At 45.9% G+C, this 27759-nt stretch overlaps 1 protein-coding gene across 4 annotated transcripts; it reads right to left on the reverse strand.

Moving 5' to 3' along the window:
• Positions 1 to 5117: 5117 nt before the first annotated feature.
• ATP6V1E2 (ATPase H+ transporting V1 subunit E2) lies at positions 5118 to 27406 on the reverse strand. 4 transcript variants are annotated; one of them, XM_061168718.1, is made up of 4 exons: positions 27266 to 27406; positions 26328 to 26403; positions 11557 to 12263; positions 5118 to 6038 (listed from the first exon to the last, which is right to left on the reverse strand). In XM_061168718.1, exon 4 carries the CDS (start codon positions 5933 to 5935, stop codon positions 5255 to 5257), a length of 681 nt encoding a protein of 226 aa, XP_061024701.1. In that variant the 5' UTR covers positions 5936 to 6038; positions 11557 to 12263; positions 26328 to 26403; positions 27266 to 27406; the 3' UTR covers positions 5118 to 5254. The 4 variants fall into 4 exon arrangements, 3 of the variants coding, with proteins under 3 accessions (XP_061024701.1, XP_061024703.1, XP_061024702.1); XM_061168720.1 differs by lacking the exon at positions 11557 to 12263; XM_061168719.1 differs by lacking the exons at positions 26328 to 26403; positions 27266 to 27406 and adding an exon at positions 15458 to 15507.
• Between the last annotated feature and the right edge of the window lie 353 nt (positions 27407 to 27759).

Below are 27759 nucleotides of genomic sequence, written 5' to 3' on the forward strand. Positions count from 1 at the left end.
TGCACTGGTTCCCCAGAGCCATGCGGGTTGGGGTTCGCCCAGCATAGGTCTGCTGACCCCCTTCCAGGGATCTTGGGACCCTAGGGACAGAGAGGAAGCCCTGCAGCATTTTCTGAGGTTCTAGCGCGTGCTCAAAGTATCCTTTCCATTTCTGGCTCTCCAGGCAGCTCAGGATTGGAATTAAATCTACGTTCTCCCTCCACCGAGTTATCTTTGCTGACAGCCTTCCTGGGGGGGCGGGCGGGGGGGGGCTGGCCTCAGTGAGGGGCAGGGCCTGGCTGCCCGATGTTCAGTTTCCCCCAGCCCTCCCCAGGCAGGGAGTGAGCCTGCAGAAGCAGCCTCGCCATAAGCACTGCCTGGGTCTGTGTCAGCAGCAAACAGCTTCCCTTGCACCTCGGGAGGAAGTGTTAATGAGGAGAGCGGTGGGGAAGGGTTGTGCCTGCCTGCGGTTGTGACAGTTTGCTCCTTTTGGCTCATGGGGACTGAGGAACTTACACAAGGAACACACCTTCTTGAGGGTAAGACAGTTAACGCTAATAAAGAATGTGTGTACATTTGTACCAGACAACTAACATAAAGGGCCCAGTGCAAACATTTCTAAAGCAAAGATCCTGACAGGACTGCAGCTGCCAGAAGGGACAGGATGGTGACCAGCAGCCTACCCCACAGGTCTAGGGTGGCACTGGGAGCTACAGAAAGGTGAGGGCTAAGATTTGCCTCTCCATGGCTGAGGCCCCTAAGGACGACCCAGCCCATCCACGGCCCCCTGCCTTCACACCCAGGTCCAAAGCAAACCCCCTCCCATTTGTTTCCCAGGGAGGGAAGGGATCCAATAAGCCCTGACTGAAGTGAGTCCTGCTTGAGTTCAGGCTCTACCCATCCACAGCCTTCCCCCCAGGAGCAGTAGAGAGGGATTTTCTTGTCAAGAACCATCGCTGGGTTACAGGGCGGGCGTCTGTCCCCTGGTCCTCACCTCACATAATTGCCCTTTTCTATGGCACAATCCATGGTTGAAGAGAAAGCCTCCATCCAGAAACCAGAGCCAGGCCGGGAATGAAGAATGTAACAAACATAAATGTCTGTTCAGACCCTACTACGTGCACATCCAGCGTCAGCACTAAAAGAACAAGGCAGCAGGGACCACAGAGAAGAACGAGGACACAGTCCCTACCAACAAAGATCTGTGTCGAAAAAGATGGGCCGAGTAGACAAAGCAGCTGACAGGAAATAAAGGCAATGCATGGAAAGTCCTCATTAACAGGGGCTGCGGTCCTGGTAGCCAGGGGCTAGGAGGGCAGGCTTGGTTCACCACCAGTTTTTGTTTTGCTGAGGGGACATTATGAGGATGGAGACTGGAACCCACGGGGTTGAGAGGCTGAGAAGGAGGAGGCTGGGGAGAAAGAGTATCGGGCAGCTCTGGGAGAGAGACAAGTCTGGGAAAACAGAGAGGTGTTGAAGTGCGACTGGGGGAAATTTTGTCCCACATATACTGTGTAAAGCTCTCCTCAACTTCCCAAAAAACCTTTCATTAAAACTATTTTGCAGGGGAGATGAAGTAATGTCAATTTTGGGGACACGAATTATTGTCGGGGGCCCCAATAACGGATTGAGGCCAGCTCAGACGTTCAGACCTGGGGTGGACCAGGGGGCTAGACACTCCTGGGTTATACAGCTTGAAGTGGGGTTCAAGTTCCCAGAATGAGAGGTGGCTGGGGGCTCAGGTAAGTGGGAAGGGAATGCTTTGCTGGGCCTGGAATGATGGCTGGGAGAGAAAGGGGGGGGCGCTGAGGGGGAGTCCAGGGGGGCTTGTAAGATGGTGTGAAACTGTGATGGAAAGCCTCAAGCCCTGGACAAGTGAAAGGATTTATTGAGGTGGAAGGCAGGGAGGTGGGAGCGGATAGGACACAGGTCACTGATTCTGATCTCTTCTGGCCTGTGTATCAAAGAATTCGACCTACCTCACCAAAACGCTGGGGAGATTGTCATCTCTCACCTGGGCTGATAAACAGTTCCCCAACCGGGCTCCTGCCTGCAGTCTCTCCCTCCCTCCAATGTGTCCTCCACATACAGTGGCACTAGAATAATCTTTTAAAAGTCCAGCTCTCAGGGACTTCCCTGGCGGTCCAGTGGTTAAGACTCCGTGCTTCCAGTGCAGGGGGTGTGGGTTCGATCCCTGGTTGGGGAACTAAGATCCCGCATGCTGTGCGGTGCGGCCAAACAACTTAAAAATAAATAAATAAATAAAGTCCTTCAATGACCCTGCATCACCTACACCCCCCACCCCCCGCAACACCAGATTTCATCTAATTCCTGAGCAAGGCAGGAAGCACACGTAATCAGGCTTTGTCCATCTTTCCAGCCTCATCCATGTCACTTCCCTTTGCCCCTCACACTCCATCACACTGAACTACACACAGGTCCTCTAACACAACTTGCTTTTTCACACCTCAGGGCCTTTGCATATGCTCTCCCCACCCCATCCCCCACCTCTGCCTGAAGTTCTTTCCCAGCTCAACTGCCAACACCCCGGAGCGTTCTGTGAACCTCTCTCTCTACCTGCTACTGTATTTCCACAGTACGCTGAATACAGCACTTCCACGTTGTATCATCACCATGTTATCATCTGTGTATATGTCTATAATTAGTGAAAGGACAGGACCAGATGGTATTCTTTGCAGCCCAGGAGCTAGCACAGCACCTAGCTCATTGCTGGCGTTCAGAAATTTTTCAATGAATGAGGCAATTCACAACTCAAAAGGGCCCACAAAGAAGACACCCTTTAAGAAGTCTGTCCAGCTGACAAAGACTCCCTTTTCTCTTAGAACTGCCCCCCCCAGACACCAACTGGACTGTAGGTGGACATCTAATCTGAACTGGGCCAAATGGATTCCTTCTAAGAAAAGAGGAACTGACTCCAAGAAAAGCAAATTTGTTTCTGGAACTACAACATGTAAACTCTGGGGATCATGCAAACTCCACCATTTAAAATGAACAGTAGAGGACTTCGCTGGTGGTGCAAGAATCCGCCTGCCAGTGCAGGGAACACGGGTTCAGTCCCTGGTCCGTGAAGATCCCACATGCTGCGGAGCAACTAAGCCCATGTGCTGCAACTCCTGAGCCCACGTGCCACAACTACTGAAGCCCAGCGCTCTAGGGCCTGTGTGCCGCAACTACTGAGACCGCGTGCTGCAACTTCTGAAGCCCATGCACCTAGAGCCCGTGCTACCCACCAAGAGAAGCCACCGCAGTGAGAAGCCTGCACACCGCAAAGAAGAGTAGCCCCTGCTCGCCGCAACTAGAGAAAGCCCGCGCGCAGCAACGAAGACCCAATGCAGCCAAAAAAAAAAAAGATAAAATAAAAAAATAGAGTATCAGTCCTTACGTTTAAAAAATAATTATAATAAAAAAATAAAATGGACAGTAGAAAAAGTCACTCCTTAAAAAACAAAATGAACTAGCCATCTAGAGGACTTCAGAAAGCTTTCGGATGCCCAGTTCCAGCCCTCCCCTGAGACCATGACAGATTCCTGTCCCGAGCTTCTATGAGACACCCCTGTTTACTAATAACCTGCCTCCTACTCTGTGTTTGAGCTTCATGGGATTTCTGTTCCTTATAAATTCCTGACCACACAAGCCAACCTCTGCCCTTCGCAGAGTTGCCTGGGGGTTCTTTTCTTCAAAAAACTTCTATTTTAATACATAAATCACACTCGGGCATAAATTAGACTTTAAATCACCATACACATGCAGCACCAGCTACATAATTTATGGGGCCCAGTGTAAAATGAAACTGTGGAATCCTTTGTTCAAAAAGTACAGTTAAAGGTACTAAAATACTTATAAAGCTTTTTCTTTTCTTCTGCAGTCTCTCTTTTGGCTTGTCATGGTGTTTATTTGCTATTTAATGTCTGAGTAAATAAAAATTACAATATAAAATCCTTAGCATGAATTTTATCATTTATCTTTATATTGTGCAATGCCCATATAGAGAATCACCACAATGTATTTCTTGGCTTCTCCCAGAAGATGCATCCAGCTGGCCACAAGAGATGAGCCCAAGTCCCCCCCAGACACTGAGTTGTCTAATGGAGAACTCCATCAGGCACAGGATACTTTACAGGGCAAGTGCAGACCCTTATAAGCTCCTGAAGATCCCTCCCCGAGACTCAGGCCCAGCAACCTTGACAACTGCTGGGCCCTCCTTCCCACCAGCCCCCAGATCTATGTGTTGTACTGAGGCTGGGGTCAGGGAAGCCAAGCCAGGCATCTCCCATTCCAATAGGCTGGCTGATCCAATCCACAGGAGACAGGTGAACCCCAGGGTCTTTAAACCTCCACACTGAGATGTGCCCAGTATCTGGTGGGTGAGAGACCCACGCTCACCAAGTCACCTGCTCAATGTGCCATGGAGCTGCCAACCTGAGCAGAGATGGCCACCATTATGCCCAGCCCTAAGATTCTACGGAGCATACAGACCCTCCCTGCATGCACACTGGGCCCTAACCAGGGGCAGAGGGCAGCAATGTGCACTAGTTGAGGGAAGGGAAGGCAGGGTCTTGGAGCACCAGGGCGCTGGGAAGTGGGTGGTCAAGAACTCATCCCAGGGAGATGGGTAGGCTTCGGGAGTTAGTACTACATGTGAGCCAAGGTCCAAGTCCCTGACACATGTTCCAAAGTCCCATTGGACTTCACTTATAAAGCACACATGCAAAAATAAAATTAAGAATTTCCAGACAGTGGCTATAAAGCATTAGACCCCAAGTGCTGGGCTCTTCTGACATGCAGCTCTGTGTGACTGCACTCACCATACGCCCATGAAGTTGACCCTCTACACATGAAAAAGTGTTCTAGACCTTATTAAATAACATAAGAACAATAAGCTAAGACAAAAGAAGAAAAACAAACTTCACATACATATTGAAGAGCTTTAGAACACTCAGACCCATAGGTCAAGAATACCATTCACAACTCAGTTGGAGGACGAGCTAAAGAGCAGATGTCTCTACTCCCTTCAACCCAGACTGTAGAACTGACAAGAAGCTGTAGTATGTATAGATAAATTGGAAATAGGTTGCTAAGCATTAAGTCAGGCTTTATTCCAAAGTATAATGCCTTTAGCTAGTCAAAGGGTATTTCATGAAGATAGACTAATACCAGAGCAAAAAAGAGGAGGAGATATTACTGGTTTCCTTTGTCCTGATAACTCATGCTTTTATAGCTTAGAAGTTCAACATGAGCTTCACTTCCTAGAGGCTTATATAAAGAACTTCCTGTTGGCACTGGCTCCAAACAAGGCCTTTCGTATTTCTGGCATCTTTTGCCAGGATAAGAGATCCAGTCGACTTTCCAGAGTATTGGAAACCATTATCCTCTGATCACCACTGTAGACCTCCACACCTCCAGCTGCATCTGTAGCCAGTTGCACCTCTCTGTCAACTTGGACTTCCACACGTTTGTGGGAGACTGTCGTGTATTGAGGGATGGCTTTTTGCACTGCAGCCTCCACCAGGAGGAGGTCCTGTGGCCTGCAGCGCACAATCACCACAGGCTCCAGCAGTCGGAGCAGACCCTGGAGCACTAGTTTATCCAGCAGCCCCTGGTAAAATTCTGGGTCTGCGACAATCCTGCTGAGTCTCAGCTTTGCATCATTCAGCAACTCTGAGATGAGGTCGTTTCGGGCTCTCAGGACTTTCAGCCTTGCCTGATTCCTCATGGTAGACATCTGGATTTTCTTCTGCTGCTCTATCCGCTTCTCTTTCTTCTCATAATACTCCATAATCTTCAGTCGTTGGGTTTGCACAAGGCGTCCTTTCTCAATGTTGAACTCTTCCTCAGCCTTGGCATCTATTTCTTCTGCCTTCTCATTGGCTTCCTGCTCAATGAAAGCCATCATGTGCTTAATCTGCTTCTGCACATTGACATCACTCAGGGCCATGGCTGCTCCTGGAAAGGGAGGTGGAGGGAGAACTGGTGGACTCTCTGGTTCCTTTGACTTAGGGCAGAGTTTCAGGAGTGTCTCCAGAGTTCCACGTTCTGAGCTGTGGAATGCATGAGGGGAGGAAGGATATAGTCAGAGTCCAAAGGGAAGGATCATGGAGACCATCTATTCACGAATCATTTGACAGATGAGGAAACTGAAGCCCAGAGAGGGAAAGCAACCTGTCCAAGGTCATACGCTAGTAGAACAGAGACCAAAACCTGGGTTCCCAGAGTTCCATTTCTACTACACTCACCACCTTTTTGTCATAAAATAATAATGAGATGGTTAGGGCAGACCTCCAGAAGATTTCTAGTCAGCAATGACTCAATCACAGATAGCAAGTGGAGAGAATGGAAATGCCAAATTAATACAAAAATGGAAAGTGTAGGCACATTTTGGGTTGGAGAGGGCTGGGGAGAGTCATAAGAAACTTGTGGTTAAACAGGAAGGTTGCCTTGAAGCAAAATCCAGGAAGGTTGCCTTGAAGCAAAAAGATTTTTAGAGCCTCAAATGATACAAAGAGACAGAAAACTCATAGGCAGATGGTGGCATCCTGGAGAGAACTGTGAGGTGGGAGGGGTTGAAGGTAGTCTTTTAAATGGAAGTGGTTTCCAAACCTAGATGTACATATGAATCACCTAGGGGAACTTTCAGAAATACAGCTTTCCAGGCCCCACTCCAGACTACTGAATTAGAATTTCTGCCAGTAGGGTCTGGGAATCCATATCTTAAAAAGGACTCCCTGGACCCTCCTATACTGTTGGTGGGAATGTAAATTGGTGCAGTCACTATGGAGAACAGTATGGAGGTTCCTCAAAAAATTAAAAATAGAGTTGCCATATGATTCAGCAACCCCACTCCTGGGCATATATCCAGACAAAACTATAATTTGAAAAGATACATGCACCCCTATGTTCATAGCAGCATTATTTACAATAGCCAAGACATGGAAACAACCTAAATGTCCATCGACAGATGAATGGATAAAGAAGATGTGGTATATATATATACAATGGAATATTACTCGGTCATAAAAAAGAATGAAATAATGCCATTTGCAGCTACATGGATGGACTTAGAGATTATTGTACTAAACGAAGTAAGTCAGAAAGAGAAAGACAAATACCATATGATATCACTTATATGTGGAACCTAAAATATGACATAAATGAACTTATCTACAAAAAAGAAACAGACTCACAGACATAGAGAACAGACTTGTGGTTGCCAAGGGGTAGGGTGTGCGGGGGAGGGTTGGATTGGGAGTTTGGGAGTAGCAGATGCAAACTATTATATATAGAATGGATAAACAATACAGTCCTATTGTATAGCACAGGAAACTATATTCAATATCCTGTAATAAACCATAATGGAAAAGAAAAAAAAAAGACTCACTGAGATGCTTAATGAGCCCAGGAAAATGATATATGAAAAAAATAAGACTAGCAATAAAGAGGTGGAAAATATTAAAAAGAACCAAACAGAAAATTTGGAGCTAAAGAATACAATAACTGAATTGAAAAATTCACTAGAGGTGTTCAACAACAGACTTGATTATGGAGAGGAAATAATCAGCAAACTCGAAGACAGGCCATTTGAAATTATCTACTATTGTTGGAGAAGCAAATTTTTTTTAAAGTGAAGAAAGCCTAAGAGACATACGGAACACTATCAAGTGGATTAATATATGAATTATGGGAGACCCAGAAGGTGAAGAGACAGAAAGAAAGGAGCAGAAAGCTTATTTGAAGAAATAATGGCTCCAAACTCCCCAAGTCTGAGGAAGGAAATAGACATCCAGATTCACAAACAAAAATGAGAAAGGAATCAAATCATGTCACTACAACAAATCAGTGAAACACAAAGACATCAAGCAAGGGGCAAAAAAAGCTACAAAACAGACAGAAAACAATGAACAAAATGACAATAGCACATCCTTCTTTATAAGTAACTATTTTAAATGTAAATTAAACTCCCTAGTCAAAAGCTATAGAGTGGCTGAATAAATTAAAAAAAAAACAAGATCCAATTATATGCTGTCTACAGGAGACTCACTTTAGGTTTAAGAACACACATAGGCTGAAAGTGAAAGGATGGAGAAAGATATTCTGTGCTAAAGGTAACCAAAAGAGAGCAGGAGTGGCCATACTTATATCATATAAAATATATTTTAAGTCAAAAACTGTCATAAGAGTAAAAGAAGGACATTTTATAATGATAAAAAGGTCAATTCACTAAGAAGATATAGTAACTATAGATATATATGCACCCAACATCAGAGTACCCAAATATATAAAGTAAACATTAACAGAACTGAAGGGAGTAATAGTCAGGAACACAGTAATATTAAGAGATGTCAATATCTCACTTCCAATAATGAATAAACTATCCAGAGAGAAGATCAATAAGGAAACAGAGGACTTTAACAATGATATAGATCAAATAGACCTAACAGACAACATAGCAAAATATTCCACCAACAGCAGCAAAACACACATTTTTCTCAAGCACAGTTTTAACACTCTCCAGCATGGATTACATGCTAGGTCACAAACAAAGTCTTAACAAACTTAAGAAAACTGAAATCATACCAAGTATCTTTTCTGACCACAATGGAATTAAGCTAGAAATCAGTAGCAGAAGGAAAAATGGAAAACACAAATATGTAGAAATTAAACAACATGCTCTTGAACAACCAATGGATCAAAGAAGATATCTAAAGGGAAATTAGAAAATATCTTGAGACAAACAAAAATGAAATACACATACCAAAACTTGGGATGCAGCAAAAGCGGTACTAAGAAAAGTTTATAGCGGTAAAAGCCTACATCTAAAAAGAAAGATTTCAAATAAGCAACTTAGCTTTATATATTAAGGAACTAGGAAAAGAAAAACTAAGCCCAAAATTAGCAGAAGGAAGGAAATAATAAAAATTAGGGCAGAAATAAATGAAATAGAAAAATGGAAAAAAATCAATGAAACTAAGAGTTAGCTTTTGAAAAGATAAAACTGACAACCTTTAGCTAGACTAAGAAAAAAAGAGAAGACTCAAATATATAAAATCAGAAATGAAAAAGAAGACATTATACTGATGCCACATAAATAAAAAGCATTGTAAGAGACTACTCTGAACAACCATACACCAACAAATTGGAAAACCTAAAAGAAATGGATAAATTCCTAGAAACATACCACCTACAAAGACTGAACCATGCAGAAATAGAAAATCTGAACATATCTATAACTAGTAAGGAGATTGAATCAGTAATCAAAACCTCCCAACCAAAAAAAAAAAAGCCCAAGACCAGATAGCCTCAAAGGAGAATTCTACAAAAATTTTTTAAAAAATTAATGACAACTCCTGAAAACTCTTCCAAAAAACTGAAGAGGAGGGAACCCTTTCAAATTCATTTTAAGAGGTCAGCATTACCCTGATACCAAAGCCAGAAAGACACTACAAGAAAAGAAAACTGCAAGCCAATATCCCTGATGAACACAGATGCAAAAATCTCAACAAAATATTAGCAAACTGAATTCAATAGCACATTAAAAGAATTATACACCATGACCAAGTGGGATTTATCCCTGGAATGCAAGGATGGTTCAACATACAAAAATCAATCAATGCGATACACCACATTAACAGAAAGAAAGATAAAATCACATGATCATCTCAGTAGATGCAGAAAAGGCATTTGACGAAATTAAACACCCTTTCATGATAAAAAAACACTCAATGAACTAGGAATAGAAGGAAATTACCTCTATATAATGCAGGTCATATATGAAAAGTGCACAGCTAACATCATTCATACACAACAGTGAAAAACTGAAAGCTTTTCTTCTAACATCAGGAATAAGGCAAGGATGTCCACTCTTGCCACTGTTATTCAACATAATATTGCAAGTCCTAGCTACAGCAATTAGACACGAGAAAGACATAAAAGACATCAAAATTGGAGAGATACAAAATCAACATATAAAAAGCAATTGTTTCTATACAATAAAAATGAATAATCCAAAAGGAAAGTTAAGAAAACAATTCCATTTACAATATCATCAAAAAGAACAAAATACTAGGAATAAATTTAACCAAGGAAGCTAAATACTTGAACACTAAAAACTACAAATCACTGCTGAAAGAATTTAAAGACACAAATAAATGGAAAGACATCCCATGTTCATGGTTTAGAAGACTTAATACTGTTCATACTACTCAAAGTGATCTACAAATTCAGTGCTATTCCTATCAAAGTCTCAATGGCATTTTTGAAGAAATAGAAAAAACAATCCTAAAATGCATGTGAAACCACAAAGAACCCTGAATAGCAAAAACAATCTTGAAAGAGAACAAAGCTGGAGGCTTCACACTCCTAACTTCAAAATATATTACAAGCCTACAGTAATCGAAACAGCATAGTACTAGCAGACAGATAGACCAATATAATAGAATAGAGATCCTAGAAATAAACCCACACAAATACAGTAAAATAATCTTCAACAAGGGTGCCAAGACTACACAATGGGAATAGTCTCTTCAACAAATGGTACTAGGAAAACTAAATATCTCATGCAAAAGAATGAAATTGGACCCTCATCTTACATCATATACAGAAATCAACTCAAAATGGATTAAAGACTCCCATATGATCCAACAATCTCACTTCTGGATATTTATCCAAAAGAACTGAAAACAGGATCTCAAAGAGATATTTGCATTCCCATGTTCATTGGAGCTTTATTCACAATAACCAAGACGTGGAAACAACCTAAATGTCTATTGATGATTGAATGGATAAAGAAAATGTTGTATATACATTGAATGAAATATTATTTTGCCTTAAATATGACAAGGAAATCCTGTCATATGCTACATAATGGATGAAACTTGAGGACATTATTATGCTAAGTGAAATAAGCCAGTCACAGGAAAAATACTGCATGATTACACTTAAATGAGGTATCTAAAGTAGTCAAATTCATAGGAGCAGAAAGTAGAATGATGGTTGCCAGGGGCCAGGTGGAGGGGAATTAGAAAGTTGTGTTTAATGGGTATAAAGTTTCAATCATGCAAGGTGAAAAAGAGATCTGCTGTACAACAGTGTGCATACAGTTAATACTGTACTGTACACTTAAAATTTTGTTAAGAGGGTAGATTTCATGTTATGTGTTTTTTACAATTAAAAAAAAAAAAAAAAGAATGCTGTCCCAGAAAGATGCCCCATTCACCAAGCTTGGTGGAAAAACAACCCCGTGTTTGTGACAAAGACCAAGACTTCGGGTTCAACCTTACAAACTGTCATTGGAAGTTAAAAAGAAAATGATTTAGCCCACCCATTCCCCATTATTTTAGGATGTAATTGTTCTTAAACTGCACTTTTGCAAACAGAGCAAAACATTCTCTGCTCCTAAATAAGACAAGTCCATTAAATATGTTTTAAAAAAAAGGGCTCTCTGGGTAACCCTGCTAATCACCAGCTTTGGAAGCCACCATGAATGAAAGCAGAGAGAGTAAGAGATGCAGGAAGCCCCAGGTTAAGTGTGTAAAGGAAAAAATGTACCAGACAAATCCTTACCAGTCTGCTGCCAAGGGCCAGCCTTTGCTCTGGCGCCGGGCGTCTGTAGGCGGAATGTGGAACTTGGAACACGCACTGGAACCTGGCACTGTTGCTTCCTTCTTTCTGCAGACCCTCACAGTTTGACCAGGCAGCTTGAATCCAAAGAGCCAGACTGTCACTGGGGAAGGCGGGCCAAACCAGCCAAACGGAGGCCAAGAGGAATTTCCTTGGCACAGAGGCCTCGGCTGGGGGCTACGCTTGCATGCCCAGAATCTCAATTAAGTTGGCACATGGTGGGCTTCAGCTCTGGGGTGGGCTCACCTTAACCAAGCTCTCAGAAACAGATACGTATGTGAACCCAGGCAGCCAGTTTATTAAGTTACTAGTGAAAAATACAGCTGGCATGTTGGCAGGTCATGGCCCTCTTTTCCTGTATGTGAGTCGCATGGGAAGCCAAATCCAAAGGTTGTTTTAGTGAGAAACCAGAGCAAGCAAAACTTGCCAGACAGTCTGTAAGAATACCACACCAGCCACAGGGGCTGGCATGCTCTGGTCCATCAGGGAGGACATCCTCTCCAAGCCCAGACAGGGCTTAAGGAGGCATCGCCGGCTTCCACAGTATGGTTGCTGGAGTAAGACTGCTGGAATTCAGATCCTACTTCTGCACTTAACATTTGTATGACTTTGGGAAAGCAGCTCATGCCTTGAAGCCTCAGTTTCTCCATCTGTAAAATGGAAATAATAATAGCATGCACATCATAGGATTATTGTGAGGCTTAAATGAAAGAAGTGAATGTTTAGCATACTGCTAAGCACAAAGTTAATCTTCACACTTGGTAGTTACTGTCATCATCAGCATCACTAGTACTACTACTACTATATTATTACTAGCTCTTCTCCTCCGCTTTAAGCCTCATCACAGTCACTCTTTTTGTGTACAGAGTACTTATGACTGATTTGATTTCCACTCCCTAAAATAAGTGGAAACACATCCTAGTCTTGCTTCCTTATATTAAAATTAGTAGCCCTGCATGGAGTTTGGGAACCTCCCAGCACTTCATGGCACATTCACCCGTCGTCTCAGATGGCCAGCCACATCCTTGGTGATGGCAGGTGAAGTCCTGGAATTCCAGGGCTCTTGGGCTGAGGCTGGGGTAGAGTCATCCCACAGCCTGCCACAGTCTCTGAATCTGCAGTCCTGAGTTCTCAAGCTTCTTCTGTGACTCCCACTTCTACTCAGTCTATCAGTGCTGGGACTTGAAGGCAGCTGCAGGGTCGGGCAGGGCTAAAAGTCAGGAATTGAACAAGTAAGTGTCTCTGCAGGAACTCAGGTGCCCGAGTAATGTGTCTGGCAGATGTAACTTCCAGTCTGTCTGGGATGGGGATTATGAGCCCACTTGAGCCTGTAGCTTGAACAAAACAACAAAATGAACTAAGAAATGTGAAACACACATGTCTGCTCTTGCACGAGGGCACAGGATTCTCCATTCAGATAAGGCAGGCTTGCACTGTAAGTGGCATCCACCCCGCCCATGTTTGGGGCTGGGGGCAGATCTAAAGCTCTCCAAGACAGTCTTACTCCCATAAACTATTCAGTACTAGGGTTTCTTCACTGCCCCCCAGACACATCAGGCTCAGTCCTACCTCTCAGCTACAATGCCTTCCTCTGCTTCTCTCCACTTACCTAAATCCCACCTACATCTTCAGCCCAGTTTGAGCCCCACTACCTCCTTGACCTCTGGACTCCTCCTCAAAATGACAGCATGGCCTATTTTCCAGATATAATTCAGGGCTGGATTTGGAGTCTTCTGATGCTCTAGTTACCTTCCTTCCTCCAGGAAATTCCTTGAGGACAAGAATCTCTTTCTCTAGCAGGGGCTGGATGCAGACAGGCACTGGTTAAACATGAATTGATTGGATTAAGGCCCTGAGGCTGGGGCGGGGGCGGGGGGGTACTTTCTTTTTTTATTGTGAAATGTAACACACATTCAGAAAAGTGTATGGCTTAATGAATTATTATGAGGCAAATATCCTGTAACCAGCACCTGGGTCAAGCAGCAGGACATTGCCAGCATCCCCAGAAACCCCTTCTTATGACCTTAGGGAAGAAGACATTTCAAAACTGATGATTTTGTATTTGTAGGCATAAGAGGCGTTCTTAGAGGAAGTGTGGGCTTGGAAATCTCTCTTTCCCGGCCTTACCTGTGTGATCTGGTGTGCACCTTGGGGAATCCTCATCACCATTAGAGGGAGGAAGGGGTGGCAGGCATGCTTGGTGGGCAAAATGTGTCTGTCACCCTGGAGCCCTGTCCAGACCCTGAAGCAACTGTTCCTCATTCTAGCTGAGATTTGTGAGTAAGTCTGAGGGTGGATGTGTCTGGGTATGGGCTCCGTAACCCTGGCTGAAAGAGAAGCAGCACCAAACCAGGGCCTCCAGACACTTAGAGATTACAGAGTGAGGAAGGGAAGGGGCTTTCCAGAGCTTGGAGCATGGGGCAACTTGCAGGGCTCAGGAAGTGGGCGAGGAAATTTAGAATACTAAATTTAAATACTAAACATGTGGGAAGGGGGACTTCCCTGATGGAGCAGTGGTTAAGACTCCATGCTCCCAATGCAGGAGGCCAGGGTTTGATCCCTGGTCCGGGAACTAGATCCCACATGCATGCCGCAACTAAGAGTTCTCACGCCATGACTAAGGAGCCAGCGAGCCGCAACTAAGAAGCCTGCGAGCTGCAACTAAGTAGCCCACCTGCTGCAATTAAGGAGCCCACGTGCCACAACTAAGGAGCCAGCGAGCCGCAACTAAGGAGCCCATGAGCCACAACTAAGGAGCCCACTGGCCTCAACTAAGGAACACACATGCCGCAACTAAGGAGCACACATGCCACAACTAAGGAGCCTGAGAGTCACAACTAAGGAGCCCGAGAGTCACAACTAAGGAGCCCACCTGCCGCAACCAAATAAATTAATTAATTAAATATTTATAAATAAATAAATAAACGTGGGAAGGGGGCATTCCCTTTTCTGCCTTTCAACAAATATTTGTTGAACATCTACCATGTGCCAGGCACTGTGTAGGCACTGGAGATAGAGAACAAGCAGACACCAGCCCACCTCCCAAGCCTACGACATCATGAGGGAGATGAACAGGTAAACAGGAAATCACACTACAGTGTGATCTGTTAGGAATCAGCAGTTCCAAGAAAGCTAAGCAAATGAAGGGATCCAATCCCTGAAACCCCCTCCCAAGCTCACCATGGGCTCTTTTATAATGAACTGCTCTGCAACCAGGTAGACCATGTAGTGGGTGATTTGAGACACACCATTAGTGACCACACATGTTTTATCTGGAGGCAGGTCAGCTGGAAAAGGTTAGCAAGTAGACAGTACTCATGAAGGAGGATTTATCCAAATAGGCAAGAATCGATCAAGCTGTGATGGATACCTGACTCGAAGCAATGCCTTGGGGTTTCCAGAGAGGACTTTGGTTCAGAAATATGGAAAGGTACCTGAACCCAACATGGGATAGGATAAAAGCCAGGAGAGCACACAGGCTGTGTGGCCGCAGGCTTCAGTTAAAGGAGTCGTCCTCGGAGCAGGGGGTCAAGCTGGGAGGGAGAAGTACAGATGGACACTGAAGAACAAACAATTCTGAGAAGCAGGAAGAGAGAGTGAGATCGTCTAGACAGGGAGAGCACTGTGGGCAGAGACACCATGCTGGGAATGTGTAGGAGGTCTGAGTGCAGAGAACAGATTGGTGTGGCAGCAGCAGACAGGCCTGCAGTGGCAGTGGGAGTGAGTGATGTCTAGAAAGACGGAGTTCAACTGGGGAAGGTTTGAAATGTCAGACTGAGAGCTGGGACATTAGGCTAAGGAGCCCTATCAAAGGCTTCTCAGTAGGGATGTAACTTGGCCATACCTGGGTTTAGAAAGATTAGCCTGGTGGTTGTGGAGGCAGGAGAGCCTGGCTGTAAGTAAATGCCAGGTCGAGACTGCATGGATGAGGGCTTGGACATGAACAGGAGATGGAAGGAGATGTGGTACAAGAGCCAGCAGGTTTGATGACTCAGGGACTGGCCCTGGCAGCACCTGCTGCAGCTCCACCCACAGGGCTGAGCAGCTCAGCTCAGCTCAGCGTGAAGATGTGGGAAAGCGGGTGTGATGCACCCTGCTCCCTCCGGAGCCAGCTGCGGGGAGAGAAAGCAGCAGCCAGAGAGTTCATGTGGTCTGAAAGTAAAAGGAGACACCCAGAGCGGAAATCAGAGAAGTGTCCACAAAGCTTTATCTCTGCTTCAATTGCTGATAACTAAGGGGCCACATACAGTTTTAATCTAAGAACTCCATCCCAGTGGCAAAGCAGGCTTTGGTTGGGGCTGGAGAAAGCTAACGCCCACTAGAGCCAGGCAGGTAATATAAAGGAGAGAACTAGGCAGGGTCAGAAGCATTCCTCCCCAAATAATTTACATTAAGAATTCACAACTTAGGGCTTCCCTGGTGGCGCAGTGGTTAAGAATCCACCTGCCAATGCAGGGGACACGGGTTTGATCACTGGTCCAGGAAGATCCCACATGCCGCGGAGCAACTAAGCCCGTGCGCCACAACTACTGAGCTTGCGCTCTAGAGCCCGCGAGCCACAATTACTGAGCCCACATGCCACAACTACTGAAGCCCACATGCCTAGAGCCTGTGCTCTGCAACAAGAGGCCACTGCAATGAGAAGCCCGCGCACTGCAATGAAGAGTAGCCCCCGCTCGCCACAATTAGAGAAAGGCCGCACGCAGCAACGACGACCCAACGCAGCCAAAAACAAATAAATAAAACAAAAAAATTTATATATAAAAAAAAGAATTCACAACTTGATTTCTCCTTTTCAAACATCTGCAGGAAGGTTACTTCAAAGGAATCAAGTTCCCCCCAAGAGCAATTCGCCACAAAGTTGCACAGTTAAAGGTTTTCAGTGGTGGTTCCCCCAACCTGCAAAAAAAAGGCCCTTCCGTTTCATCCCTGCCTAAAGGGCCCAGGCTTCTGCTGCCTTTTGGAAATGGCGACTTGGGGGGCACAAGATCTGATATTTTAGAGAAGCCGGAAATCCCATTTGAAAAGTAAAATCCATTTATCTTTTTTCTTTGTCTTATTGTGATAAAATATGCATAAGTTTTTATCATTTTAACCACTAAGTAATGTTCAGTGGCATTAAATATATTCACATTGTTGTGCAACGGACACCACCAATCATCTCCAGAACTCTGTACCCATCAAACACTAACCCCCATTCCCTCCTCCCCCTAGTCCCTGGCAACCACCATGCTACTTCGTGTCTGTGAATTTGATTATTCTACAAACCTCATATAGGTGGAATCATTTAATATTTGTCCTTTGTGACTGACTTATTTCGCTTGGCATAATGTCTTCAAGATTCATCCATGTCATAGCACTTGTCAGAATCTCCTTCCTTTATAAGGCTGCATAACATTCAGGTTGCTTCCACCTTTTGGCTATTGTGAATAACATTCCTCTGAATGTGGGTGTACAAATATCTGTTCAAGTCCCTGCTTTCAATTCTTTGGGGTACTTACCTAGAAGTGGAATTGCTGGATCATATGGCAATGCTGTTTACTTTTTTGAGGAAACTGCCATACCATTTTCCCCAGTGGCTGCACCATTTTACAATCTCACCAGCAATGCAGCAAGGGTTCCAATTTCTTCACATCCTCACCAATTTTTGTTATTTTCTGTTTTTTTGATAACAGCTTTCCTAATGGGTGTGAGGTGGTACTCATTATAGTTTTGATTTGCATTTTCCTAATGATTAGTGATGTTGAACATCTTTTCATATGCATATTGGGCATTTACATATTTTCTTTGGAGAAATGTCTATTCAGGCCTTTTGCCCATTTTAAAAATCAAGTTGTTTTTGTTGTTTAGTTGTAGGAGTTCTTACAACTTTGTGGTCCTGAGCACTCAACTCCAGCTGCCAGCCAGGTAGCCACTCAGCAGAGCCCCTAGAGCAGGGTTTTTCAAAGTGTGGGCCGTGAAACCAAATGGAATAGAAAACCCAGAGTTCATTACAGGTAGTAAGTTTAAGTGTTGTTCTGTCAAACTTTTGTTAAATATATGATATATACGTACATACGTATTCTGGTTCACAAGGAAAATGTATGGGTTACTGTGATTTGCCGTACAAAACATTTGGAAAACACTGACTTCATGTTAATTGAATCCACCCTCCTTAGAAAACAACCATCGTTACTCAAGCAGACCCTTCGAAGTTCTCCCACAATCGATTTATCAAAGTATTCATCCCCCAAAACAGGCCTCTTTTAAGGTGGGGATGGGGGTGGGTGGGAGTGGTCTGAGATTCTGGCTACAAGATGTATAAGCAGCTTATATGGCTAGTATCTATTGAGTGTGTCCCACGGGCTGGTTGGTCACAGGACATCACGGGATGGTAACCAAGGGTGGGAACCAGGCTGCCCCTGAAGTAGGAGGCCTCTCTCTGGCTCGGATGCCCCCATGGGCCATAGCTGGTGTCATGAGAAGTGCGCTGGAAGGAGCATCAAAGGTAAAAGTTTTGGTCCTGATGTCACTCAGGCTGGGTGATCTGGATAAAGGTTCACAATCTGCCTGAATTCCATCTGGATAAAGACACAAAGCCTCATCTGTTTACAGAAAGGGTGTTAATGAGGAATTTTGTGAAAGCCAAATGATGTGAGGACTGAAGAAGCTTTGTAAAGTGCTAGGTGAACATCAGAGGTCGTCATTCACAAAACACCTCCCCAGTCATCCTGTCCTTCCCAGAACCGCACTCCCAAGCTGTCTGTGGGGTGGTAGATGCGGGCCAGCAGTCAGCCCAGAAAGCCTCCAGGGGCCAGAGGGTGGGTTTGAAGTCAGCAAGGAGCCCCAGGATACAAGCCCTTCAGAGGGAGCTGGCTGGCCAAGCCTCCAGCCTCTGAGCCAGAGTCAGGGACAGGCCCGAGAGAGCAGATGCTCTGCTTGTTCAGGGACATCAGGAGCAACGTTTGGTACCCGTCCCCAGATCAGGGGATGCATTCAGATGCCAAACGCTCCTTTAGTATTGACTTAACTCTCACTGTGATAGGTCCTGACTGGCTTCACCTCTGCTGAGAGACACAGCTCAACCCCAGACGCAGGGAAGGTACTGGGTTGCAAGGAGGAGAGTGTATCCACCCAACTCTGTCCCTCACCATGCATAGTGACTTCCACAATGACCTGGTTGGGAAAAGTGCTATTTCTGACCCCCTCTGCACTCATCTTAACACTTCACCCAGAGTCTAGTACATAGCAGTAGCATTAAGCATTATTTGTTGGACCCACAGATGAAGGGATGGGTAGTGAGGAAAGAGTCTCCCGTATAGACTGTCACAATCCTAGGGATTTGTAACTCTCTTTCAGATGAGGAGAGAGGAATATGAAGATGGAAGAGGTGCTGCAGTGGCCTGCCACAAGGGGGACACCTCCTCCTGTCCCACCCACATTCCTGCAACACAGAGCTCAACAAGAATTTTTAAAATCTAAATTATTTAAATGAATTTGCCCAGGGTCCTCTGGTTGAGACTATTCTACTCAGACAGGTGATTTGAAGGCCCAGGCAAGGCTCTCACAATCCTAACCTACACCCCACTCAGGCATGACACTCGACATAATTAACGACTAACCAACCAGAATAGTCCTGCCTCTGCTGGAACAGGGTCTTGAAGGCCTCCTTCTCTGCTGGGGACATTACCCTTTAGATGTTGAATCAGAAAGTCAGAGGGAGCGAGGGAAAGGCCTGGGTTGACTGGAGCATGGTGGGGGTAGAGGTGGGTTCAGGGTAGGAAGCATTTACCAACCAACATAAAATTATTTCAGGGACTTCCCTGGTGGTGCAGTGATTAAGAATCCACCTGCCAATGCAGGGGACACGGGTTTGAGCTCTGGTCCGGGAAGATCCCACATGCCGCGAAGCAACTAAGCCCATGCGCCACAAGTACTGAGCCTGCACTCTAGAGCCCACGAGCCACAACTACTGAGCCCGCGTACCACAACGGCGCCTAGAGCCTGTGCTCTGCAACAAGAGAAACCACCCTAATGAGAAGCCCACGCACAGCAATGAAGACCCAACGCAGCCAAAAATAAAAATTAATTAATTAATTTTTTAAAAATTATTTCACTATCATTGTAAAGGGGTTGACAGTTAGTCCTGCCCCAATGACATCTGCTGGAAATTCCTATCTTTAACTGAAGGTCTCAGGAATGCGGAGTTTAGGATACAGCTATGGTGTTTTTTGTTTTGTTTTATTCCATTAGTCTTTTTCTCTTTAGTTTGGATACTGCTATGTCTTCAATGTCACAGGTACTTTCTTCTACAGTGTCCAGTCACCTGTTAAGCTCAGTCAGTGAATTTTTCATCTCAGGTATTGTATTCTTAAACTTTAGAAGTTCAATTTGGTTCCTTTTTTTAAAAATTTATTTATTTATTTTTGGCTGCATTGGGTCTACGTTGCTGCGCACGGGCTTTCTCTAGTTGCGGCGAGCGAGGGCTACACTTCGTTGCGTTGTGCGGGCTTCTCAGTGCAGTGGCTTCTCTTGTGTCCCCTGCATTGGCAGGCAGATTCTTAACCACTGCACCACCAGGGAAGCCCTTGGTTCCTTTTCATATCTTCCATTTCCTTCCTCCCCACGTTCACATTTTCCTTTAAATCTTTGGGTTTATTTCTAATTCCTTTTTAAGTCTTTGCCTGCTAATTCCATTACCTCTGTCATTTCTGGGTTTGCTTCTATTGACTGCTTTTTCTGGTTACAGTTCTCTATTCTTTACATATCTAGTGATTCTTGACCTTCTGAAATTTATGTTGTTCAATGTCTTTATTTTGTTGTTGTCCTTAAAAGAATGATGAAATTTGTTTTGCTCAGCAGTTATCATAATAGTGGATAAACTCGTTCTATACGAGGCTTGGGGGTCTAGAATTGCTTTTACTTTAGGGCTAATTTAGCCCTTCTACTAATGCATAACCCTTCTGGAGTTTCTACTGATTTCTCTGGACATTCAATAGGTCTCTTCACATTGGCTGGTTGAAACTCAAACATCCCCCAGCCCTGTGTGAGCCCTGGGAACCAATCAGCTCATGTTCCCTGGCAGTTCTTTGCCTACCATGGTGGAGTTTCACTCTATGCATGAGCAACTTAGTATCAGCAACAGACTCAAGAGGACACTCCCTCCTCTCTGGTACTCAGCCTTGAAAAGTCTCCTCAGCTATCCCCTCAGCTGTCTCTTCGACTCAGCAAGACCACTATGGTCAACTTTGGTCCCCCCTTACTGTGCTGCAATTCAGAAAGTACTTCCAGCAGAAAGGGTAATAGTAGAGCTTGCCTCATTTGTTCCTTTCTTTCAGGAATCACAGTCCTGTGCTATGTTCAATATCTGAAAACGGTGATTTCATATATTTTGTGCAAGTTTTGAATTGCTTACATTAGGAAGGTATATAGGTTGAACGTGTTCCCGCAAAATTCATATGTTGGAACCTAATGCCCAAAGTAATGGTCTTAGTAGGGGCCTTCGAGAGGTGAGTAGGTCATGAGGGTAGAGCCCTCATGAGTGGGATTAGCGCCCTTATAAAAGAGGCCCAACAGAGTCCCTTTGCCCCTTCTGCCATGTCTGCAACCCAGAAGAGGGCCCTCCCCAACCATGCTGGTACCCTGATCCTGGATTTCCATCCCCCAGAACTATGAAAAATAAATTTCTGTTGTTTATTAGCTACCCAGTGTGTGGCATTTTGTTATAGCAGCCCGAATGGACTAAGACAGATGTAGGTCTGGTAGAAGTGGGAATCTCTGCTCCCACTGTGTGAAGCACATTCAATATAGTGATCCACTCCTCCAACCTCTTCTCAAGAGGCTTCGGTGCAAGGAACAGAAGCTGTCAGTGGCTAACTGAACAGAAAAGGAACCTCCAAGGATCATGCATAGCACACAAGATAGTGGGCAGGCTAGAAAAGCTGCTCAAGACTGTCTTCACAGGAACCACGCCCAACACACACCTCAGGACCTGCTCTGATGAGAAAACTACTTCTGGTATCATTGCTGCCACCAAATTCTAGATAGTCAGTGTGTACAGCAGTCACTTCTGCACCAGGAACTCAGTTACACCACAACCAACACCACCACCCACCCTATGTGCCACTTCCTGTGTTTAGTACTGAGTTGTGTACCCAACACTAAAGTTGCAACCTCCAGAAAGTGTGCCCTGTATTTAACTCTAGTCACTTTAGCTCTTGAGTCTGACAATGAAAGCAAGAGTCTGTAACTTTCGGCTTCCATAAGGGGTGATCTTTTCTTCCTACCACGACTTACAAAGTGGAAGATTTCCCAAATTCAAAATGTGCTTATAATACTCAGTGACCACAACATCCACTATGCAAGAACAATCATAAATGAGTCTTGGATGGTTTTCTGGCACTCTTAGTACTGAAGCCTGGAATAAAATCATTAATTTCATTTCTGGAAGAGGGATCTATGATCCAGCCTCCTTTGGACCTTTTAAGAGGTGGTCACTCCCAGATCATATGAGGATTCTGCACCAGCAACCTCTAAAGAAGTGTCCTTTTCATGATTCAGCAATGGTGGCAATGCCATCAGTTATAATGACTGGTCTCCTGACCTAGGCTGCAGCAAAAGATAGTTAGAAATGAAGATCGGAAAACATTATTAAAGATGCTTGAGCCCAAATTCTCAGAGGCTGGTGTTTACTTCTGATTTCCTGGTATGTAATGAACTGGAAAAAAGAGATCTAGATGCATTCTAGAAACATAACTAGAAATGAAAAACAAGTGAGCCAGATTTATTGGGTTTTTTTATCATTCTGATCATTAGGAACCATTGACCTTTAAGAAATTGCTGCAGTGTTTAAGCCATTAGTATCTTAGCTAAAAAATTGTGCAATGTATATTACATCTGAGCCCTAAGAGAAAAGGATGCAGATGGGAGGTTTTAGTGGTGGGAAGGAAAAGAGGAATAGGTATGGCACATAGCATGATGCTATGAAGGTGGGACAGGTGGAGTCTGGGAAGCAAGAGAGCCCTGGGGAATGAAGAGTCTGCAGTCTGAAAAGAGAAAAGAAGCATGTATGGAGAAAAGAAGCATAACTGAAGAGCAGAGGGGACGGGGTAAAAGGATGATAACCACTTACCTCCTTACCAGTATAACTCTAAGAAGGAAATTTGAAGGGGGGAAAGTGTACCTACTATCAGCCAAGAATTAGGGATTCACACCAAGCATGGATTCATGTACTGACAAACCAACTGACTGAAATTTGAAACAAATCATAGATTTGACTTAGATCCTTCTCACTTACTTCTTCCCTTGAAATCTGCTTTTCCTAAAGTTCTTTATTTCTAGTATAGCTTGGGGAGGCCTAGAAACTTTGACTGGTGGGCAACAATCCAGATGTAATAGATATTGCTGGTTGCCTCCCCAGCATATATTCCCCCCATGCCTACCGCCCGCTGTGCAGGAACCATAGAATCTAAGTGGGATTAAAATCCTGGCCTTGGGGTGGGCCCCGATAGGCCTAATCAGAATAGTCCCAATCCCTTCACAGTGATGGTTTCAGGGATGGCCAGTAGCCCAGGCCTAAGGCAACGAGCATCTGACATTCTGCTGGCCACCATGATGAACTCAGCTAATCTGATCAGAGGAAGTCCAAGACTTTTGTGTAATCACTGAGTCAAGAGAAGCTCTTTCTCCTCCTGGGCAGTGTGGTGTACGGGTGGTAATGCCTGGACCTGGTAAAACCATTTTGTTTTCAAGAGAGAAAGCAACCTAAATAGGAAGTTGGCCCAAAGAGAAGAGAAAAACTGAGAGAAGTGCAGAAAAAAATAGAACCAGAGTTTTGATCAAGCCATGCCCAAAGCTTGAGCTACTTCTGTATGCTTCAGTCAAAGAAGTCCATATACTCCCTTTGCTGTTGAAGCCAGTTTGGGTTGACTTTCCTATTACTTGCAACCCAAAGCATCATGACACCAAATGATCCATTGGAATTCAGTTTTCCATTTTGGGGGTAAATGTGAGGGAACACAAACAAAATGACAGAAACTTAATGTCCTTCTGGAGATCTACTCTCAGCTTGATTTAGGCAGTTGGTCTCACAGTTAGGCACCAAGAGGAGATGGGAAAGTTTTTAAAAGTAAGGAAGAAAACTAAAATAAGGAGGATAAAAACAGAGGAGATTACAAAGGAATGGAGAGAAGGAATACATCAATGGAATCATACGTCAATGGATAACGCCTCAGAGTTATCCCAGCCCTTCCCCATGCTGTGTTACCAAGCCCCGTGGACTTGGTCATCTAAATATCCTGCTAGGGACTTCCCTGGTGGTGCAGTGGTTAAGAATCCACCTGCCAATGCAGGGGACACGGGTTCGAGCCCTGGTCCGGGAAGATCTCACATGCCACGGAGCAACTAAGCCTGTGTGCCACAACTACTGAGCCTGCGCTCTAGAGCCTGTGAGCCACAACTACTGAGCCCACGTGCTACAACTACTGAAGCCCACGTGCCTAGAGCCCATGCGCCACAACAAAAGAAGCCACTGCAATGAGAAGCCCGCATACCACAACAAAGAGTAGCCCCCGCTCACCACAACTAGAGAAAGCCCACGCACAGCAACAAAGACCCAATGCAGCCAAAAATTAATTAATTAAAATATCCTGCTACTCATGGCCTCCTCTTCATTTTCACAGCCATGCCTGGTTCAGACCTTCGTGACCTCTCTCACTTTCTCTGCCTTCACTCTCGTCCCCTCTAAATCCATGTTCTAACACCACTCCCAAAGTGATCTTCTCAAAAGACAGCTCTAAACTTGTGATTTCCTACTGAAAAACTTTTAATGCCTCCTTCATGTGGAACATGGGAAGTAGCATGAGCTCAGAAGACTGATCATTTTGAAAGCTAGCTATGCCACTTACCAGCTACAAGACTTTGGGCAAATTTCTGAATTTCTCTGCACATCACCTATTTCAACTGTAGTGATAATACTAACATAGTAAAGATCCCTTTGGTTACCAGTGACAGAAAACCAACCCACACCCACTAGGCAAAAAGGGAGGGGGGACTTGTTAAATCAAGTGACTAACTGAAGACCAGTAGTACAACAGGGTCCCAGGGATAACCAGAAATAGGAACTCACGAATATCCTGTGAGTCCCTTCCATTCTTCAAGGTTCTGGTGGAGCCCTGCATGCCTGGGTGGGGCCCTGCATGCCCTCAACGTGGCTTCCAGAGGCCCATGGCCTGGCAGCATCACACAGTTCTCAATTACATACAAACCAGTTCCCCTGCACCACTAATCTTGCACTCTGTCCACCTACATGGCTCACCATTCCCAAGAAGTTGTGTGCTGTTCCTTCTTGCTGGGGGGCAGGGCTGTCTTTCCCAGGCATTCTTACCTTACTCCTATTGGCCTCTTAAACCCCAGGCCAATGACACCCTTCTGCAAATCCTTCCTCAGCACATGTAGAGCTAGGTACTAACAGCCTCCCTGCACTTCCCGAAGACTGTTCTTTATCCTCTACCACAGCACTGACCACATTATATAGTAATTATTTGTTGAGATCTGTTTGGTCCTTCCAGCTAACCCATCATTGGGCTGACCTGGGCATCCAGGATAATTCTCCCGTCTCCCTCCTACTCTACATTCAACTGGTGGAATCAGTCCAGAGCTCAAAGTACTCCTGGCAGTCAGTGTTGGCTTTTCTATGTGCCAAAGGGATGAGGTCACCATCATCAATGAAGTCACCACTGCATGATTCATCTGACATCAGTTCCGCACTTGGAGTGTTCTGATATTCCCAGAGTTTCTCCCAAAGCATCCAGAACCTGGAGTCCCTTCCATTTTTCAAGGTTCTAGGGCTAATCCTCCAGCTCTCTGGATTCCTGGTAAATATCTGCCTCACTGAAAAGCAGCATGAGAACTGAGAGGCTGGAGTCCTCAATGGGGGAAGCCTCCATCCTCCAGTCCTGCGACAGACCTCATTATCCCTCAAAAAGGCCGTCCCCATGTCTCTAGCAACTGCTTCTCCCCTGGCCCAAAGCTTTTACCAGGATCTCTCAGGACACATTGTGAAGGGCCCTAGCGTTCTCAAAGGTGAGCCCTGATCTCACCCTTATGGATGAGCTCACATTTATAGATGAGAAAGCTGAGGCCCCGAGAACAGAAGTGGCATGCTCAAGGTCACACTGCTAAGTACTGTCAGAGCCAGAACCAAATGCCCTCTCTAGGCTGAGTGCATCCGGTAGCTCCTTAACCTCTCCTGATAGACCCTCCTTTCAGAATTCCAGTCCCAGCAAATGCTGTCTGAAGAAGCAGTCCTGTAGGCAAAGGGGGCAAGTCCTCCTTTCTTCCCCTCTAGAAGGAAGTGGCAGAGACTAGTCTTGAACCAAGATCTGACTTCAAGGCACTGAACTGCCTTCCTTAACCTGTCATTCAGTACATAAAAAATATCTTCCAGATTCACTGCGTAACCTAAAGCAGCTGGCAATGTAAATACCCACACTCAGACACAAATGGAGGGGTCTGGTGAGACGTCCAGTGGGACTCCACAAGGAACTTCCAAGAATCCAGGAAGTCTTGCAGGACAGTGGAAATCAGATTTGGGGTTTGAGAGTTGAGGCCTGGGAAGTGTGGCATGAGGACATAACTGAGCATTTCCCAAAGTGTGTTCCAAGTCCTTGAATGTTGGAATTAGCTGGAAGCCTTTGAGATAACCACTTCACCTCTCTGCGTCTCAATTTGCTTACCTACAACCTCAGGGAGATCTAAGGGAGGTGGTCCAGTTGACCTCTGCGGTGCCTCTCAACACAGCATTTTCTGATCCTGTGAATTGATGAAAGGAAGCGACTTATCTCCTGTCAGCAAGGGGAGGGAGGGTGTGGTGTCAACGTGCAGGGTATCCTGTGCCCCCCCCCCCCTCCCCCAGGGCCTAAAGTTAGAAGCAGCACTGTTGGCGAGTGAACGCCACCTGGCCTGACGGGTGTTTCCAAGCATCGCCCAGGCAGGAGGGCAGGGGTTGTTGCCTGGATCACAGGCCACGTCTTAGATCTCTAGAGTGTATCACTCCTCAGGGATCACAACCTAACACCTTCGAGGGACACTGGGACTGTAAAGGGGCCTCAGAGAATGTCGCCTCTAGCGGGAGCACAGGTACACCCGCCGCATCCAGAGTCGCAGAGTGTCCCTTTTTTGGCTGGTGCGGGGGTGCGTCAGTGGTTCAAGATGCCGTAACTCCCTTAGACACCAGTTTCGTAGTAAATGACTCAAGCTCTGCCGTGAACAGCATGGGGTGGTGGGGATGGTGGGAGGCGGGACGGAGCAGTAAGCCAGGAGTCCCTACTTTCCAGCTCAGGGACCACCGCCACCCCTCCCCCATCACCCCGTGCGCCTTAAAAAAAAATATTTTTTTAAACTCTCTTGCCCTTTCTTCCTTCCCGATTTCTAGTTCTGTTGTGCACTTAGAGGCCGACAGAATGGATACTGCCTTCCGGGTGGAGTTTAAATATACGTGAATAATTTTTCATGACTATTGCGTCATAAGAGTCGTCGCGGTTCCCCCAAGAGGCCTCCACGTCTTCTCCCAGCATCGGAGCCTGTGGACGCTTCTGGGCGCTACGCGCACTTTCGCGAGGAGCCCTCGGCTCCTCGCGAGCGCTGGTCGCTCGGCCCCCTCCCCCAGTCTCACCTTCCTCCCGTCGCTCCTCCTCGGCTCCTCCTCCTCGCCCCCTCCCCACAGCCCTCGCGGGGAGTCAAGCTAGGGTGAGCCGGCAGGGCCGAGTGGCGGCCGCGGGCGGGGCGCGGGGCGCGGGAGCCGGCAGGCGGGCGGGCGGGGGCGCGGAGCCGGCAGCCCGCAATCCGGGGAGGCGCCTGGGCCCGCCCTCCTCCGGGGCCGAGCGGGGAGGGGGCCCGGGCCGGCGCTGGGCGGGGAGAGCCTCCAGGCCCCTCCCCTCCGCCGCCCTCCCCAAAGTTGCCGTCTCCCCCGGGGCCGGCCAGTCTTATGATCCAGCGGATCCTCTTGGGGAGGCCGGGCCGGGGAGAGGGCGCGGGCGCCGAGCGGCTGGGGCAGCGGGCGGGCGCGGCGACCGGAGCCCGGGCGGGGATCCGGGCAGCGACCGAGGCGGCGGCAGCGCCCCGGGCCCGCCGCCCCCTCCCCTCGGGCGGGGGGAGCCGCTGCATGGG

The sequence above is a fragment of the Eubalaena glacialis genome, chromosome 14 (assembly GCF_028564815.1).
Source record: "Eubalaena glacialis isolate mEubGla1 chromosome 14, mEubGla1.1.hap2.+ XY, whole genome shotgun sequence".
Lineage (NCBI taxonomy): Eukaryota > Metazoa > Chordata > Mammalia > Artiodactyla > Balaenidae > Eubalaena > Eubalaena glacialis.

What these genes read in the sequence shown, in the direction of transcription:
- ATP6V1E2 (XM_061168720.1), bottom strand. Translation starts at nt 5,935, where the DNA reads ATGGCCCTGAGTGATGTCAATGTGCAGAAGCAGATTAAGCACATGATG.